The sequence below is a fragment of the Oryx dammah genome, unplaced genomic scaffold (genome assembly GCF_014754425.2).
Source record: "Oryx dammah isolate SB20612 unplaced genomic scaffold, SCBI_Odam_1.1 HiC_scaffold_12, whole genome shotgun sequence".
In the NCBI taxonomy this organism is placed as follows: Eukaryota; Metazoa; Chordata; class Mammalia; order Artiodactyla; family Bovidae; genus Oryx; species Oryx dammah.
In genome coordinates, this window is record NW_024070196.1 from 64,392,206 (window position 1) to 64,409,723 (window position 17,518).

The window sequence follows — 17,518 nt, forward strand, 5'->3', positions numbered from 1 at the left end:
CATAACCATAGTACAAGTCTCAAAACCAAGAAATTGCTATTGGCATAGTAAGTTAACCAAACTCACTTTTTTTTTTTTTTTGCTATATAATTCTATGAAACTTTAATACATGCCTAGTTTCATAAAACCCAACACCACACTCAGGCTACAGAATACTATACCAAAGAGCCCATCACCCTAAAGAGACTCCCTGGGGCTGCCCTCTAAGTCACGTCTTGCTCCCATCTATGCCTGCGATTTTTAAGGCATTATTTCCAGGTTCTGGTCACATAACTGTGCTGATTTGGGGAACAGAAGCTGAGCTGTGGACTGGAAAGTGTCTCTAAGTATTAGCTTCAGATCTGACACCAAAATGTATAAACTTGATGTTGAGCATGTCCAGGGCATGTCATTCTGCCCCAGTCAGTGTTCTGGATGACTGAAGATTTCTTTGGGGTGATATTACAATCATGTTGCCACATTTAGTGAGAACTTCTCCTGATGTCAGAACTTAATACATGTAGTTGGACATTTATTCCTCCCAGCAACCCTGGGTGGGTGAGTTCTGTCTTTCTTCCCGTTTTATAGCTAAGGACACTGAAGCTCAGAGAGGGTAGTCACCTGTCTAGGGGCACACAGGGAGGGAGGAGCCAGGCTGGGCTCCCAGTTAGTATGTCCATCTCTAGATTCTGGGCTCTTCACCCCCTGCTGTTGAACGAGAAGAGCTGAACTGGCTGGATGTAGCCTACACCTACCTACTGTGTGGCCTCAGGCAAGTCACTTACCTTCTCTGGGCCTGAGATCCCTCAGGAGTCAGGACAAGGTCCATTCCATTCTGGAGTTCTGTTTCTAGACTGTATGAATTTGCAAAGAATTTGAGGCCAGGACACAACAATCCGGGCTTCCCTGGTGACAAAGACGGCAAATAATCCATCTGCAATACAGGAGACCCTGGTTCGAAAAGCTCCCCTGGAGAAGGGAATGACTCCCTGCTCCAGTACTCTTGCCTGGAGAATCCTATGGACAGAGAGGAGCCTGACAGTCCATGGGGTCCCAAAGAGTCGGACACACACACATTAGCTCAAACGAACAAAAATGGAAACCATTCAGCACAAACACCGTACTGGCAGCATTGCTTTGCTATTGGGAGAGTCGGAGGCCAGGAGGCATTTCTGAGCATGTCAGGCCAGCAGCATCTGCACTGGTTACCCAGACGGGAAGGCCTGTTAGTACAGCTTTGGGGGACACACCACAGCTAAAATGTGTTTTATTGCCTTGATAACATTAGAAGGGCAGACGTCATCTGAGCCTCTAAGTGACTTCCTGTCTGAGATGAAAATGCAAGAGAAGCAGACAGATTCAGCCAGGCCTCAACAGCCTTCTAATGATTGTTGCTGTTATTATCATTAAGGCTCTTCCACAGCCTTTGTATTAGGCAGTTACAGCCAAGTGCCGTGCTAAGTGCCTGACACGTGTTGTCGCTCTCAAACGTCCTTAGGCAGCCCATAATATTATCATTATGCCCATTTTACGGATGGGGCAGTTGAGGCTCACAGCAGTAACTGGGTGACCAGAGGGACATTGAACCCAGTCTGTCGGCTCTCAACCATCAGGCTGTAGTTGGCTGTGCGCCCTCTGCTGGTCACCATCCAACCCTGCATGTCCTTTCCTCTCTTGCTAGTAAGTATTACGAGAAGGAAGCTCTCCTGATGGACCCGGTGGACGGCCCCATCCTTGCGTCTTTGCTGGGTAAGTGGCCCAGCCAGTGCTCTGAGCCTCATCTGGATCTCGGTCTCGGCTCCAGGGGGCACCTCCGCGGGGCCTGTCTCGCCCCCCTCCAGCCTCCCACCTTCAAAACTGCTCCCTGCCTCTTGCTTTCAGGCTCCTGTGCTGGTCCCTGTTTGCCAGGAGCCTGGGGTGCCCTAGCTGCTGGAGGGGAGGGGTGGGGAAATAAGTGGTCCTTCTGGTGGGAAAAGGGAAGGAGGACTCTCCAGGGCGATGGGCTCCCAGCTCCGTCTGCTCCGCAGTGGGGCCCTGCGCCCTGGAGTACACCAAGATGAAGACTTCTGACCACTTCTGGACGGACCCCTCGGCCGATGAGCTCGTCCAGAGGCACCGCATCCACAGCTCGCACCTGAGGCAGGACTCGCCCACCAAGCGTCCGGCCCTCTGCGTGAGTGGGGAGGACGGTGGGGCTCCGGGGCGGGGGCAGTCCCTCTGAGTTCTGGACTGGGCATGGAGATGGGGAGTGGACTGGGGCCTTGAAGGTCACTTCAGGCCTCACCCGCCACCCACCCTCACGTTGCCAGATCCAGAAAAGGCATTCGAGTGGCAGCATGGACGACCGGCCCTCCCTCTCCGCCCGTGACTATGTGGAGTCCCTGCATCAGAACTCCCGCGCCACCCTGCTCTACGGCAAAAACAACGTTCTGGTCCAGCCGGTGAGAGGCCCCATCTTGAGCCCAGGGCTTCCACTGTGGGTCTGGCTCCAGGTTACAGAGGAGGGGAATCCTTGTGGCCCCAGGTTGCTCATCCATCCATCCACTCACTGATCTGCCTGTTCATTCATCTGCCAGTATCTCCATCTCTCCATCTGTTCACTCACAGGATGGTATGTCTTTCTGTTCAATCATCCATCCCTTCATCTGTCAGTATCCCACCCAGCCAGCCAGTCAACTCTCTTCCAGCCTCTGTATTCACCCATCCCTCTGTTCATGCATCTGTTCACCATTTTTTATCCATCTGCCTGTATTTATATCCACCCAGCCACCTATCCATTCATCCATCCATCTATCCACCATTACATCCATGCATAAATCCATCCATCCTTCTACCCGTCATCAACTCCACTCATCAATCATCCATCCACCCATCTTTAACCTCCATCTGTCCATCTGTCCATTTGTTTTCCAGTCCATCTACCCACTGCCTGTCCACCCCGCTGTCTTATCTATCATCCTCCCTTGTCATCACTCACTCACTCAGTTCCCTCATCTGTGCTGAACCTGCTCTGCACGGGGTGCTTAGGATATCAAGGGGAACGTCTTCACAGCCAATATTTATGGAGTGCAGATACTGGTGTGTATATAGGAAGGAAGCAGCCTTCCTGTGTACACAGTCACTTTTCCAATCAGATCACAGTCTATCATCTTTTCGAAGACATTTTAAAAAGCCACCATAGTCTGCATGTGGAGTAAAAACCATTACACAGAACCTCATTGAGGGGTCAACAATATAAACGTCTGTAACTGAGTCTGCACGAGACAGGGCAAGAATGACTGTCACAGTTGTAAGATAACTGCTGATTATAAGAGACATCCCCACTTTGGGTACATTAAAATGTTAAAAAACAATTGTGCGCCTTAGAATCGATGAAATACGGCAAGGATGCTAGCTCCCGGGGTTGCAGTGTGGTTGAGATGATACTGGTAGAGCAGAGCCACGCTTGGCACACCCTCAGTGCTCAGTAAATGTTGGTTGTCTGTCTCCACATGTTTTGGGGGTGGGTCTGCAGGGAGGAGGGCTTCCTCTTACATGTGAGTCTTGGAGCCCCCTCCACCGCACCCCATTTGGGATAAAGCAGAGCAAGTGAGAAGCTCAGCAGATGAATTGGCAAGGCAGAGGATGGAGCTGCTGGGCGGGGAGCATGGAGCGGGTATCTGGGGAGGGGCTTCTGGGTAACATCTGTGGGATGGGACATGGAGCTCAGCTGCGCTCTCTTTCTCCCTTAAGACTGGCCACAGTGATGGCAGACAAATGCCTTCTGTTTTGGAAAAGGTATTGTTGAAAGGGCAGAGCTCCGTTCCTTGTTCTAAAGACCACCCCCCGACCCCACCTTTGCATTAGGGCCCTGGGTACAGTGGGTGGCTTTCACAGCTGGACCCTGTAGAACCAAACCCATCCTGGTGGTTGGTTGCAGAAAGCTTTGTTTCGCACAGCCACCTGGAGGGAGGGTCAGAGTCTTCTCAGCGGACATGGCCTTGGAGGGAATGAGCCAGCCTCTTGTGTGTGCCTCTGGTTGTGTGCCTGCGAGTCCCATAGGCCAGGGCTTGTGTCCACTGTGGCTCTGGCACCACGACCAGGCCTGAGTCCTCCTTTCTCTGCAGAGAGATGACATGGAGGCTGTGCCAGGGTACCTATCCCTGCACCAGACGGCTGACGTCATGACCTTGAAGTGGACGCCCAACCAGCTGATGAACGGGTCTGTGGGGGACCTGGACTATGAGAAGAGGTAAGTCCCTCCCTTCCCCTTAGCGCAGGGACGACCTCGCCCTGGCCCTTGTGCCCCGCCCCTGGCCCTGATCTGTCTGCTTGTTATGGCCATGCGGCCCAGCCTCCCTGCAGCTGTGGCCTCATGGGTAACTCATGGGATCTGAGAACCAACTGGAAGAGTCTTAGGGGATGGGAATTAGGCAGTGCCTTGAGCAAACACCACAGGGAGAGAGAAACACTCACAAAGATCTTGTAAGCCCAGAAATGGCAATACTCCCCGGTCTCCAGCCCCATTACCCATCACCCAATGCAAAAGGAAGCTGGAGGTGTTGGTTGTGAGCATCTCGTCCAGGGCTCCTGGATGCCCTGTGAGTTATAAGGCCCAACAAAGGCCTTGGAGTCATGCTCCTGAGACACCTGGTGGCCGGGGATTCTATTATTATTGCACATGTTCTTGACTTCCTCAAAACTTTTGCTTATGGGGAATTTCTAACATAAAGGGCTTCCCTGATAGCTCAGCCGGTAAAGAATCCGCCTGCAATGCGGGACACCTGGGTTCGATCCCTGGGTTGGGAAGATCCCCTGGAGAAGGGAAAGGCTACCCACTCCAGTATTCTGACCTGGAGAATGCCATGGACTATGGGGTCGCAAAGAGTCGGACACGACCGAGCGACTTTTCACTTTTTCACTTTCTAACATAAAAGTAGAAAGAACTCAAGTACCCATCACACAGCCCTAACAACCTTCCCCTCACCCTCCTCTGCCCTGCGTATTGTCCTGCAGTAGCAAACAGACGTCATAGGATTATAGGATTTTATCTAGCAGTTCATATACATACTTGTAAACATAAATGTAAATATATGTATGTGTATATACACATGTGTTTATATACATGTATGCATGTGTGTGTGTGTATATATATAGAATAAGGACTTTCTTCCAGGGCCATAAACAGCACGGTTACTGTGCTCTGTGTGATGTTAAGCCTCAGTGCAATTACTGCCAGGCTTTGGTGTGATTAATATCATTCTCTAAGCTGATCACTTCCTAAGCAGAGGTTACCATCTGTCCTCAGAGAGGGTCATTGGGAGGTACAGTCAGTCCTCAGCTGGGCCAGATAATTCAACTCCAGCCAGCCACTGAGTTTCTGATGGAGAAATCCTCTAGGAGCCAGGAAACACTCTTGCCCTTGAACCTTATCTCAGCTTATTCATCTGAAACCTCAGTATCAGACCTTCTATGACCTCCCAGCTGAGTTCAGATTGCACGGAGCCCTGAATCTCCTTCTTAGAGCATTTACAAAATCATAATAAATCTGTCCCTCTTGTGTTCTGACTGTCCCACCTGTAGATCTCGGTTCTATGAAGGCAAGGAATCTGTCTTGCCCACATCTTCTCTCCAGCGTCTGCTGGTGACAGAAAACCAAACTCAAACTGCCTGAAGCATTGGCTCAAATAAACCGAGAAAAATCAGGCGTGGCTGGATCCAGGGACTCAAACGAGGAGTCCCTGACCTCTTTCCATCTCTTGGCTCTACTTCCCTGACTGTTGACTCCGTTCACAGGCAGGCTCTTCTTGCGTAGGGCCCTCTATATCTCCAGACTTCTGTCCGCCTTACTGCTACTCTCCTAGCAGAAAGAAGCCCTTCTTCCCCAGAGAGTTCTCACATAGATCTAATAAGTGAGTCTCACTGGTTCTGCTTGGGTCAAGGTCCAGAACAGTGTCATATGACGGTCAGCCAAGCCAGGGTCCGGTGCCCATTCCTGGAGTCCTGAAGGGGGAGGGCAGGAGAGGTCAGCCTCAGCCACAGGGACCGGGGTTAAAGAAATGTGTGTGTAAGGGGAACGTTGGAAAACTGGGATACTGGAGCCAGAAGAAGGGGAGATAGAGTCTGGGAAGTCTGGGGACATGGATGTTGGGGGTTAGGTGGTCCTGGTGAGGAGGGTGGAGGAGCCTGTGGGTGGGGCTTCCCCATGACGAGTGGGACAGGCATCCTGCAAGCCTGGCCCTCCCGCCCCTTCCAGTGTCTACTGGGACTACGCCATGACCATCCGCCTGGAGGAGATTGTCTACCTGCACTGCCACCAGCAAGGTAGGGACCGCGGGTAGACATGGGGCTTCTTCCCCACCCCCTTCTTACCTGTGCAGTCTCAGACGAGTGACCTCCCCTCTCTGAGCCAATGGGGATAGTAACAGTGTCTGCTCACGGGATTGTTGTGAGGATCAAGTGACATTTGTTAAGGGCAGCGTCAAAGCCGTGTGTCAGGCGCGGTTCTCACTATTCACGTGCCTGCCATTTAACTGTTGCTACAACCCAGTGCTAGGGGCACCGTCGTTCCCATCTTAGAGCCGAGGAAGCAGCATGGCACACAGACAGCCTTTCTAAGCTCGCCAGTCTTGTCCCAAATCCAGGCCTTTGTCCCTCCAAGGTCAGTGTTCTGAAAAGTGAAGATTTATAACTGGAGTTTATAGCTCAAAGAAGGTATATTCTAAATAAGCAAAAGGCCATCCTGCTTTAGAAAGCAAGGAATCTGCACCTCACCAAGGCACAGAAAACAGTGGTTTCAGCCTATTTAATGAAACACACCTGGGTTCAAATCCGGGCTCTGCTACTCACCAGCTGTGTGACCTTGGGCAAGTGACATAACCTCTCTGAGCCTCAGTTTTATCATTTGCAAAACAGGCAATAACAGATATGCCTCACAGGGCTGCTGTGAGTATTACAGTAAGACAGTGCCTTTAATGTGCTGTGTATGTATATAGTAAGTGCTTAAGGCATGTAACGCATGCTAGCAAGAGTCAATACTGCCCTGCAGAGGGATCTATCTGACAGCCTCCATACAGAAATAGGTCAGGTCAACCTGTTGGGCTGTTTGAGGGGGGCATTGTTTTCCTTTGTCGGGTGGCTGCAGGGAGGCCACCCACCTTCGTCTTGGCCTTGGCCTTGGCCTTGGCCTGTCATTCTCCAGTCGAGGATGAGGGAGACTCAGAGGAGGTGAAAACTGCCCCGACCTTCTGCCCGGGCCTTTCCCAGAGCCTCGGAGCGGGACCCCGGGTCTGGCTGGGAACGTCTGGGGAGGAGGGGGCATCCCCACGCCTCATCGTGACTTCCTGCCGGGTCTCCTCTGGCTGGGTCGCGGCGGCAGTGGACAGCGGCGGGACGGTGGTGCTGGTCAGCCAGGACGGGATCCAGAGGCCGCCCTTCCGCTTCCCCAAGGGAGGGCACCTCCTGCAGCTCCTCTCGTGCCTGGAGAACGGGCTGCTCCCCCGCGGGCAGCTGGACCCACCGCTCTGGTCTCAGCGGGGGAAGGTGAGTGATCGTGGGGGCCCAGGGAGGCAGGGCTGGGGGCCAGCCATGGGAGTGGCCCTTCTTGTCGTCGGGCCCTTGTGTGGCTGCGTGTGCTCATGCACGCCCCACGGGGACCCCCGGGCTCTGCAGGTTGCGGGACGGGTGTGTCCCAGGGCCAGGCGTTGGGGTGTGTTCTTTCAGGGCAAAGTATTCCCCAAACTGCGCAAGCGAAGCCCCCAGGGTTCATCCGAGTCCACGTCTTCGGACAAGGAAGACGACGAGGCCACGGATTACGTGTTCAGGATCATCTACCCTGGCATGCAGTCTGAACTCGGTAAGCTGCCCTGGCCCTCGGCCCTGGGAATCCATCTGTTTAGCCAGTCCTGAAATTGACTTCAGCTGCGTGGGACCAGAGGACAAGAGATGTGAATTCTGGGGTTAGTAGGGGGACTTGGAATCAGGAAACTGGGGTGTCAGCAGCCTTGATTTTCCCCCAAATGAATGACCACTTTACTTGGCTAACTTAGGTGTCCCTGGGTGTGTGGTGGCATGGGGTAGCAGCTGTGACATGGGCTCTGGAATCCTGGTTGAACTTGGGCAAATCCCGTCACCCCTCTGTGCCTTGGTTTCCTCATCTGTAAAATGGGGATGTTCATAGCACCTATTTCATAGGACTCTCACGAGGATCAAATGAGATAAAGTACTTAGCACAGAAAGAGCACTCAAATGCTCTTATGTGGTTGTTACTGTTATTTTTTTTACTTCAACAGACTGTTGTAAGGATTCAGTGAGATAATAAGCTGGTCATCGTAGAGCCCATAGAATGAGGCCTCGCATACCATAGGCCCTCAAGTAGTTGTCAAGACAGCAGAGGGGGTGATTCCCTGGCAGTCCAGTGGTTAGGACTCTGCTTTTTCTCTGCCGAGGGAGCGGGCTCAATCCCTGGTTGGGGAACTAAGATCCAACAAGTCATGCAGCGCAGCCAAAAAAATAAATAAAAGACAGCAGAGGGGAAGGGCAACCCTAGACACTCGCACACGAGATTATAACGTATGTCCTGCCGTTGGCATGGTGCCTGCTGTGAAGTAGATGCTTAGTGAATAGAAACTGCGGTTACTACAAAGCTCATCAATCCCAGAGGGCTGTGGTGGCGATTAAATGAGTTAATATTTGAAAAATCTCAGAAGGAAGCTTGGTATTTGTTAGGCCCTGTATGCATGTCTGTTAAACAGGTGAGTAATAAGTTATAGCTTGTTTCTGTAAACCTCATTTTTTCTAACCCTCTGTGCCCCTGTTGTTCCCATCTAATGGATAATGGCTCCGAGACTCCCTTTTGTTTAAGTGACCACAGCGGGGCGGTGAGGACGTTTTTAAAGCAGACGCCCTCCCTGGCGAGGTTGGACTCACTGTGCCAGGCCTCTGGATGCTCTCGCACCCAGCGCTGTCAGAGCTGGGGTGTGGGGCAGGCTTGATGGTAAGGCCTTGGGTTAGCCTGTGTTCGTGTGTGTTCCTTATGGCCCGTTAGGAGCAAAGCCTCACGTTCTGTGTCATTAAGAGCCACAGAGTGTCCTGACGTGTATCCCTACATCTGTTCCCGCCCAGGACCAAGGTCTGGAGCTGCCCCAGCCTCTCGGTGGTACCGCGTCCCCCGAGAGAGCTGATTCATCCGAGGGGCCAGGTGCCCTCGGCTGCCTTCCCTGGCAGCTCGCTCTACAGGGACCCATCCAACGAATGATTTGTAGGCTGTTGCTGGGAGCCAGGCTGGGTGCTCCATGTCTCTCCTCTTTGGGGAATATCCACGTTAGCCTGTCGTGGCCCTGCGTGTGCCAGGGGAACAGATGCTAGCTGCGCCCACTCACACCCTCTGTGTGTGCAGCTCCACTGCCATCTGCCAGCCTTAGTGTCTCCTTGCCTAAGGGTTTCTCCAGCCACCAGGGTTCCTTCTGCCCGTGGGTGGGGTAGACTACAATCAGTGCCTCCCTGGAGCAGTTAGCGACTGGAAGAAGCTGTGTATAAATGCCCCAGCTCCCTCACCCCTCGAGGGAGACCATTCTGAAACGTGTGTTCTGCTCGTGTCTGAGAGACCCCTCACGAGATCAAGTGCCAATTGTCCATAACGGCAACGTACATGGTGACTAACTCGCCACTCTCCTCACCCTTCTCCTTCTGGGTCCCTTTATCTCTCCCTACCTGTGCTTCTTGGAAGCATCTCCCAACTTGCACCCAAATCCTTGTCTGCCTTGCCACCAACTCAGTGTGTTTAAAAAAGGGTTTCTCAATCTTAGCACTACTGACATTTCAGATGGAATAATTCTTTGCAGTGGGGGCTGTCCTATGCCCCCACTGTAGGATGTATATTAAAAACCAAACATCACTTTGCCAACAAAAGTCTGTATAGTCAAGGCTATGGTCTTTCCAGTAGCCACGTACAAATGTGAGAGCTGTACCATAAAGAAGGCTGAGCACCGAAGAACTGATACTTTTGAACTGTGGTGCTAGAAAAGACTCTTGAGAGTCCCTTGAACAGCAAGGAGATCAAACCAGTCAATCTTAAAGGAAATCAACCCTTAATACTCATTGGAAGTACTGATGATGAAGCTCCAATACTTTGGCCACCTGATGCAAAGAGCCAACACATTGGAAAAGACCCTGATGCTGGGAAAGACTGAAGGCAAGAGGAGAAGGGGGCAGCAGAGGATGAGATGGTTGGATGGCATCACCGACTCAATGGAAATGAACTTGGGCAAACTTGGGGAGATGGTGAGGGGCAGGGAGGCCTGGAGTGCTGCAGTCCATGGGGTCACAGAGTCGGACGCGACTTGGTGATGGAACAGCAAGGAAAACTCTTCGTGGTGGGGGCTGTCCTTTGCACTCTAGGATTCTGAGCAGCTTCCCTGGTCTCCAGTAACTGGATGCCAAGCAGTGAATCTGTCCCCACCACCAGCACCACACTGTGGCAGCCAGAAATGTCTGCATGCATCGCCAAGTGTCCCTTGGAAGGCCAGCAGCACCCCAGTTGAGACCTGCTGGTCTAGGGCAAGGACGGTTTAGGGAGTCAACAGCCAACAGGAGAACAGCTGAGAGGGTATGAATAGGATCTCGGGGTCTGATCCTCTGGGTTGGAATCCCAGCTTCACCACTTATTAGCTGGGTGGTCTTAGGCATGCTGCTTAAACTCACTGTGCCTCAGTCTTCCAATCTGTAAAAGGGGATAATGGTAGGACTTGAGCTCGGAAAGTGATAGCTGTTGTTAGTGGGAAGAGAAGAAGGGACTTTAGCCAAAAAGACAAGTTATCCCAGTGACGACCTGGTGAGGCTTTGGGTGAGTAAGCTGTCTTGTTGTTCTGAGCCTCTGTTTTCTCTCGTGCAAAATAGGAGATGAAACACATCCCTTACAGCAGGGGTCCCCACCCTCTGGGATACAGTGCCTGATGGTCTGAGGTGGAGCTGATGCAATAATGATGGGAATAAAGTCCACAATAAATGTCATGCACTTGAATCATGCCCAAGCCATCCACCCCAACCCCAGTCCATGGAAAAGTTGTCTTCCCCAAATCCAGTTCCTGGAGCTGAAAAGGTTGGAGACCACTGCCTGACAAGCTCATCAGGAATGAGGCAGTTCCCTGAATAGTGTGGCACCCAGCACATAGTAGGCACTTTATAGATGTCAGCATTCTTTCTTCCTCTAATCAAACACAAGCCAAGGGAACTGTGTGGAGCAGGACAGGGGAAAGGCTCAAGCTCCGGGGAATTGGTTCCTCTGCCTTTTCAGCGTCCTGTTCCACCCCCCGCAGACCTTCCATTTCATTGGTGTTTTTATTTTTGTCTCTTAAGTTGCTTCCAGCCCCTTGGGCGGCACTCCCCCCATCTCTGCGGGCCCTGCCTGGACGGTGGTTCCTGCAGGCCGGTCCGTGTTAGTGGTGGCCAGGGGCAGCCGGTGGGCGCAAGCCAGATGGGACACGACCCTCCCCACGTCACGCCTGAAGCCACGGTCCCTCAGTAATGTCTGGGCTCCCCTCACCCCTGGGACTGGGTGCCGGCCACCTCTGCCATGTTGTCATTTGAGTCCTGGTCCCCAGGGGGAGATGGAGGCAGGGAAAATTGATGCCTTGCACTGTCTTGCTTTTGTGCTACAAAATGCAGCTTGGGGTGTTGTGGGCTCAGCAGCAGAGGGGCCCACTGATGATGTCTGCAGGGTGCGAGAGGCTGGAGCTGGGGGGATGCTTGCCATACCTGGGCAAATCTCCTGGTCAGTGCTTCCCGGAGGTTGACTGAGAACTGATGTTTTCAAGAATGTTATCATAAAATGTTTTCAAGAACATTTTATAGGGGCTGACTGGTCTTTCTTGGCCAGTTCATTGGTGAGTCTGCTACAAAGCCACTTTTGATGGCCCCCAGAACCTCATTCTGTTAGCGGCTTTCTGTTCTGTCCGTGGGTGTGGCAGATGCTGTCAACAGGGAGCTGTGATGACTGGTGGGGCCGGGTCCACAGCTCCTTCTCTCCTTAGAGCCCAAGGGGGCCAGGTATTACCAGCCATCCTTGAGAAGGTGCTGCTCATCAGGCAAATGTGTGCCCCTCTTAAGTTCCTAAAGCAGGGCTTGGCAAATTAAGGCCAAAAGCCGAATCCTCTGTATCACTCATGAACTAAGATTGGTGTTGATGTTTTTAAATAAATGAAAAAAAAAGAGTATTTTGTGACATGTGAAAATGGTATGAAATTCACATTATAATGTCCATGAATGAAATTTTATTAGAACATAACCCATGCTCATTTGTTTGCAATTTTTTTGGCTACTTTTGTTCTATGACGGCAGAGTAGAATGGTTATGATGGTGACCCAATGTCTTGCAAACCCTCAAATATTGTCTACCTGGCCGTTTATAGGAGATAGCCAGCAAGTCCTGTCCTAGAGAAAATAGCCTTCTTGCACCAAGAGGCCAGGAAATTAACCATAGAGATGGTAATGCCTGGGGCACTGGTGTGTTTGTTCTGCAGCGTTGCAAATGCCGTGGCTTCCATGGAGCTGGGAAAGAAAACAATATGGGAAACAATGAGTGGTATATCCTTGGGAGCAACTGATCAGGAACCACCAGTGTCCAAGAGTTAGACCATTTGTGCCCCTTGTCTCTCAGACACGGCTGCCACCTCAGAACTCTTTTTGAAAGACAGACTCGAGGGCTGTATCGCCAGGAGACTTTAATTCAGTAGGTCATGCATATGGGTGGGATACAGGCATATGGCTTTTAAACAAGCACCCCACATGGTTCTGGGGGAGTTGCCTCTGTTTGAGGCTCTCTTGGTAGAGCAGCTATAGGAGCAGGACCATGGACAGTGCAGGCATCTTCATCAGTGGGCACTCCTCTGGGTCCCCTTGCTATTGGGTGTCCTGCCTCCCCTGCTGAGTCAGGCTCCCTTACATCTCACCACCAGGGCTCCCCATGAGACCTACCTCTGGGGACTGGAGGCCATGGGTCCTCCCCAGGATTCCCCAGCAGGCTCCCCTTCCTTCCTGCCAGCCTCCCATGAGGACAACTGAATGACAACATGGTGTGGGTTGGCCTGCTGCTCTGCGATTGGGCCTGTCTACTTGGCTCTGGTCTCTTTCTGTCTCTTCAACTGCCATCAGCTCTTCCCGTCACCTCGGGGACCTGAAATCTTGTGGTGGCTTTCATTGGCTTGGATGGGCTCAAGGACCTGGGTCAGACAGTGGTTGAGGTCGCTGTTTCCTACTGTGACATTCAGGGTCTTTTCCCTGTCCCCGTGCTGGTGTGGGGGTGAGCTGCTTGCTTTGGGGTGAAGTTTTTGTGTCCCTCAGAAGCTTTACCGGGGCTCTTCCTCTGCCCTTTCTACCACCACAGTTCCCCAGGACCTAATGGATGTCTCTGTGAGCAACCTGCCATCCCTGTGGCAACCCAGCCCCCGGCAGTCCTGTTCCTCCTGTTCGCAGAGCGGCTCGGCTGATGGTGGCTCAACCAGCGGCTGCAACCATGAGCGGTATGAGGGGCTTGGGCTGTGGACGGAAGAAACGCAAGCACTGACTGGGGGTGTGCAGGCACCCGCTTCTTGTCCTGCGCTGGATTCAGGGGAGTTAACATAGGCTATAGAAGCATCCAGGGCCTCCCTGGTGGCTCAGCAGTGAACAGCCCACCCGTCAATGCAGGAGACATGGGTTCGATCCCTGGGTGGGTGAGATCCCCTGCAGAAGGAAATGGCAACCCACTCCAGTATTCCTGCCTGGGAAATCCCACGGACAGAGGAGCCTGGCGGGGCTACAGTCTATGGGGTCGCAGAGTCAGACATGACTGAGCAACTAAGCAACGACAACAGCGACATAGAATCATTCAGATCTCGGTTAAATCCTAGCCTTGTGAAGTCCCAGCTTCCTTATATATATCAGTCAGGATCAACAGGGTGCTGTCGCTGTAACAAACAGTCCTAAAATCTCAGTGATTTATTACAACAAAAATTACTTATCATGCATGCTGAGTCTCTGCCGTGCATCAGCAGGGGTCTTTGCTTTTTCTACGTTCATGGCCCTGGCAGGTGAAGTCAGCACCATCTTGAATATTGCAAATCCCAGTGACTAAGGGAAATGCTTTCTATATTTAGCTGTCTTAAGGACAAATCAGATAATGGTTTAAAAGTGGCAGCCCATGTACCAGGCACATGGTGATATTCAGTAAATGACACTTCTTAAATTTGTTGCACAAAGTTAAATCCTTGACCTCTCTCCTTGTCTGCAGACCTCTGTCTTCTCAGGACTACTCAGCCCATTCATGAGACTGGTCATATTTCCCACTGACCCAGCCTGACCTGGCCTGGGAGAGTGGAATCCTTTTTTTCCTTGCTGGGCCTCTGTCCCAGTGAATGGTCCATTCTTCAGCCATAGGAATATAAGTGGGGGCCAACAGCAAATCTGTGAAGCCACAGAACTCCTGGCTCTCAGTGTGTGGTCTGTGGACCAGCAGCATCATCACCTGAACAGATTCTCTGCCCCTCACCCCAGAACTGCTGAAGCTGAATCTGCATTTAACACATCACCTAGGGTCCCAAGACGGTGTGTGTGCTTTTAAACTTGAGAAGCACTGAAATGGCTAGAGATCCTCACATTTAATATCCATCAGAATCACCTTGGGGATCACAGACTGCTTCCTCGATCACTTCCCAGAGATCCCAATTGGGTAGATCTGTGCAGGACCTAGGAATCCACATGCTGGAGAAACCCCAAGTGATTCTGTGACTGATGGTCCACGGACCATTGACAAATGCTGTTCTAGCCCAATACCCCCACTCACAGCATCTGCTTCCACAGCTGCAGTGATGGGGAACTCGCCACCTTACAGATAGCCAGGGCCACTCCAGGGGGCAGCGATTGGTGTGACGCTGCCCTTCTGTAACCTGAGGATGCCTGAGCCTCACCAGCCTGAGGGCACAAAGAGGGTGACTTGAATGCTTAATGCCTCCTCGTGCATGCCTGGAGGACTTCAGTCATGCCTCCTTCCCGGTCTCCCTGGGCTTTTAATGGGTGTGACATCCTTCTACTCTGTTCTCTCCAAGAATGCACCACACTCCTTTAGCAGTCCCATTTCCCCATCAGTTCTGAGGCCATATTCCTCTCTCCTCTTTCACCCAAAACAGCCCCCTGCCCTCAAATTCCCATGCAGGGAATACTCTCTGAGGCATTACCTGCTTTGCAATTAGCCAGACTCTGAATCCCAGACTGGCTCCTCTTGGGTTCAGCTGGGTCACTATAGAAGTCAGCACATTTTCTGCTGGTGATGGAAACCCACTTCCAACTGGTGCAAATGAAAAAGAAGACGTACTGATAGAACTGAGACATCCAGCAGCATGGGGGCTTCAGGCATGGCTGGATCCAGGTGCTCCACACAGGAACGTGTTTCTTGAGCTCTCGGCTCTGCTTATCTCTAGGACGGTTTCATTCTCAGGCAGGCCCTTCCTATGCAGCAGGAAAAATGGACCCTAGCAGCTGCTGCTCTGTATCCCACTGGCTTAGGACCCCAAGTAAAAAAGAGTGTCATTTTTCTAGTAGTTCAACAAAAATCCCAGGGTTGATTCTCACTGGCCCAGGTTGAATCATGTGACCTCCTCTCTGACCCAATCACTGTGACTCCAAGCTGAGTCATGTACATGGGTGAAATCAGCCCCACCCAAAGCGTAGGAACAGAATTGGGAAGGAGGAAGCTTCCAAGAAGAAGGGGCAGTGATGCTGCGCAGGTGGAAACAACAGTTGCCCTGGTCTCCCTGACTGGCTGCTTCTCATCTGCTCCCCAGAGATAACGAGTTACGCTCCTGTCCAGCAAGCCCGGCCCATGTGTGGGTCTGTACTAAGTGTCTTCCTTTTGCTCCACCTGCAGGGCTCCCTTGAAGCTTCTCTGTGACAATATGAAGTACCAGATCCTTTCCAGAGCCTTCTATGGATGTGCGTATTGGCCTTATTTGCCGTTTTTGTCTCCAGGGAGCATTGATTCAGTGCCTACTGCCTATCAGCAGTATCCGGGAAATGAGCCTGGCTCTGCGCCTCCGTTTCCTAGGTGTCTAGTGCTGGTTAAGTTACATTAACCTCCCTGAGCCTCAATTTCCTCTTTTACAGATCGGACATAAAATTTCTCCCTTGGTTCTAAGAGAAGACAGTGAACAATGGGGCTCCTTGCTGGAAGGAGCAAGGTTTCATTACCATTGCATCTCTACTTCCCACCTTAGAGGGTGTGTTTTCAGGATTAAATGGAAACATACATAAAGCACCTGATGTTGCTTGAGGCTGGTGCTCAATGGATGTCAGTTCTCTTCCTGTAGGCAGAAGCAGAAGAGTAAGACGGCCTAATGCCTTCCCAAGAACTTGACAAGTAAATTAATAACACAGGTGCTCTGATGATTTCCAGTTAACAGATGAGGAAACTGAGGCAAAGGGACTCGCCCAGGGTCACACAGCAAATAACCAGCAGAGCTGGAACTCTCAAACCCGGGCCTGTGAAGGCTCTGTTTTTTCCACTCTCCTATTTCGATTCTTAGCAGGTTTTATATCCCCCACCTCACAGCCTAGATGGGGAAGATAAAACATGTGTATATTTTAAGGAAATCTAGAAAAGTGTTACTACATCCTGCGTGGGCCTGTCAAAAAATAGTGCAGGTCATATCAGCCTGAAAAGAGCTCATAGGGAAAGCGTGAGCTCCCCAAGGTCAGGCTTTTTGCCTGTTCTGTTACCGTCCATCCACAGTGCCTGATGCAGGGCCTGGCGTGGAGGAGGCTCTGGGCAAGTATTTATGAAACCACAGTGGAGGAGCTTCCTGGGAGGAGGGGTGGGAGTCAAGGGGGGCTTGATGCCCTCACGTGCTGTGGCTCCTCCCTGACGGTGGTTGAGAGCCCAGGTTCTGGAGCAGATGGTCTGCGTTCATGTCCCAACTCCACACCTAGCACCGTGACCTGGGCAAGTGACACAGGCAGACTGTGCCTCGGTGTCCCCATCTGTAAGATGGGCATAGTTAGAGGACCTGCTTCATAGGGTTGTAGTGAGAATCAACTAAGCTCTCTAAGCTCTGGGAGCAGCACCCTGGGGCACAGTGTGTGCTGTGTGAGTGTCAGCCATCGCGCCCTCGTCATCATAATCATCGTCATTAGCCCCATTGTTGGTGGTTGAGTCCTCAGGCTCCAGGTGGCCCAGGGTCCTCTCTGGGACTTGAGGATGAATTGGGGGTTGGGAATAACCAGAAGGAAAGAGCACAGTCAAAGCAAACACAGGCTAGCGTTTGCTGAATCCTACATGTCAGCCGGGCACTGTGCCCTCCAGGCAACCAGGGTGGAGCAGATGAAGGGTGGCACGTTGGTGGGTAATCCTCTAAGAGTGCAGGGCCATCTTTGAAAGCAAACCAGTGCCTTCAGCATCTCGCCTGCTACTGACCTCAGGGCCTTCTTTATCCAGCTGCAATGTGAACAAGTCCTCTCCTCTCCCATTCTCTCTCTCTCGGTATTCATTGGAGGCACCACGAGGCACAGTGAGCCTGCAGAATCACTTGCCCCTT

The 17,518-nt window shown here is 51.8% G+C and overlaps 1 protein-coding gene across 2 annotated transcripts in view; it reads left to right on the forward strand.

Annotated features, from left to right (window-relative positions):
* SGSM1 (small G protein signaling modulator 1) overlaps positions 1 to 17,518 on the forward strand; it is a 72,965-nt gene that overhangs the window by 32,550 nt on the left and 22,897 nt on the right. Inside the window, exons 6-15 of one of the 2 annotated variants that reach the window (XM_040250967.1) lie at positions 1,661 to 1,728; positions 2,007 to 2,152; positions 2,289 to 2,420; positions 4,086 to 4,210; positions 6,215 to 6,282; positions 7,337 to 7,500; positions 7,681 to 7,813; positions 11,314 to 11,478; positions 13,339 to 13,474; positions 15,856 to 15,920. In XM_040250967.1, the coding sequence (XP_040106901.1) occupies positions 1,661 to 1,728; positions 2,007 to 2,152; positions 2,289 to 2,420; positions 4,086 to 4,210; positions 6,215 to 6,282; positions 7,337 to 7,500; positions 7,681 to 7,813; positions 11,314 to 11,478; positions 13,339 to 13,474; positions 15,856 to 15,920 (1,202 nt within the window). The remainder of the gene's footprint in view (positions 1 to 1,660; positions 1,729 to 2,006; positions 2,153 to 2,288; positions 2,421 to 4,085; positions 4,211 to 6,214; positions 6,283 to 7,336; positions 7,501 to 7,680; positions 7,814 to 11,313; positions 11,479 to 13,338; positions 13,475 to 15,855; positions 15,921 to 17,518) is intronic. The other variant, XM_040250968.1, reaches the window with a different exon arrangement.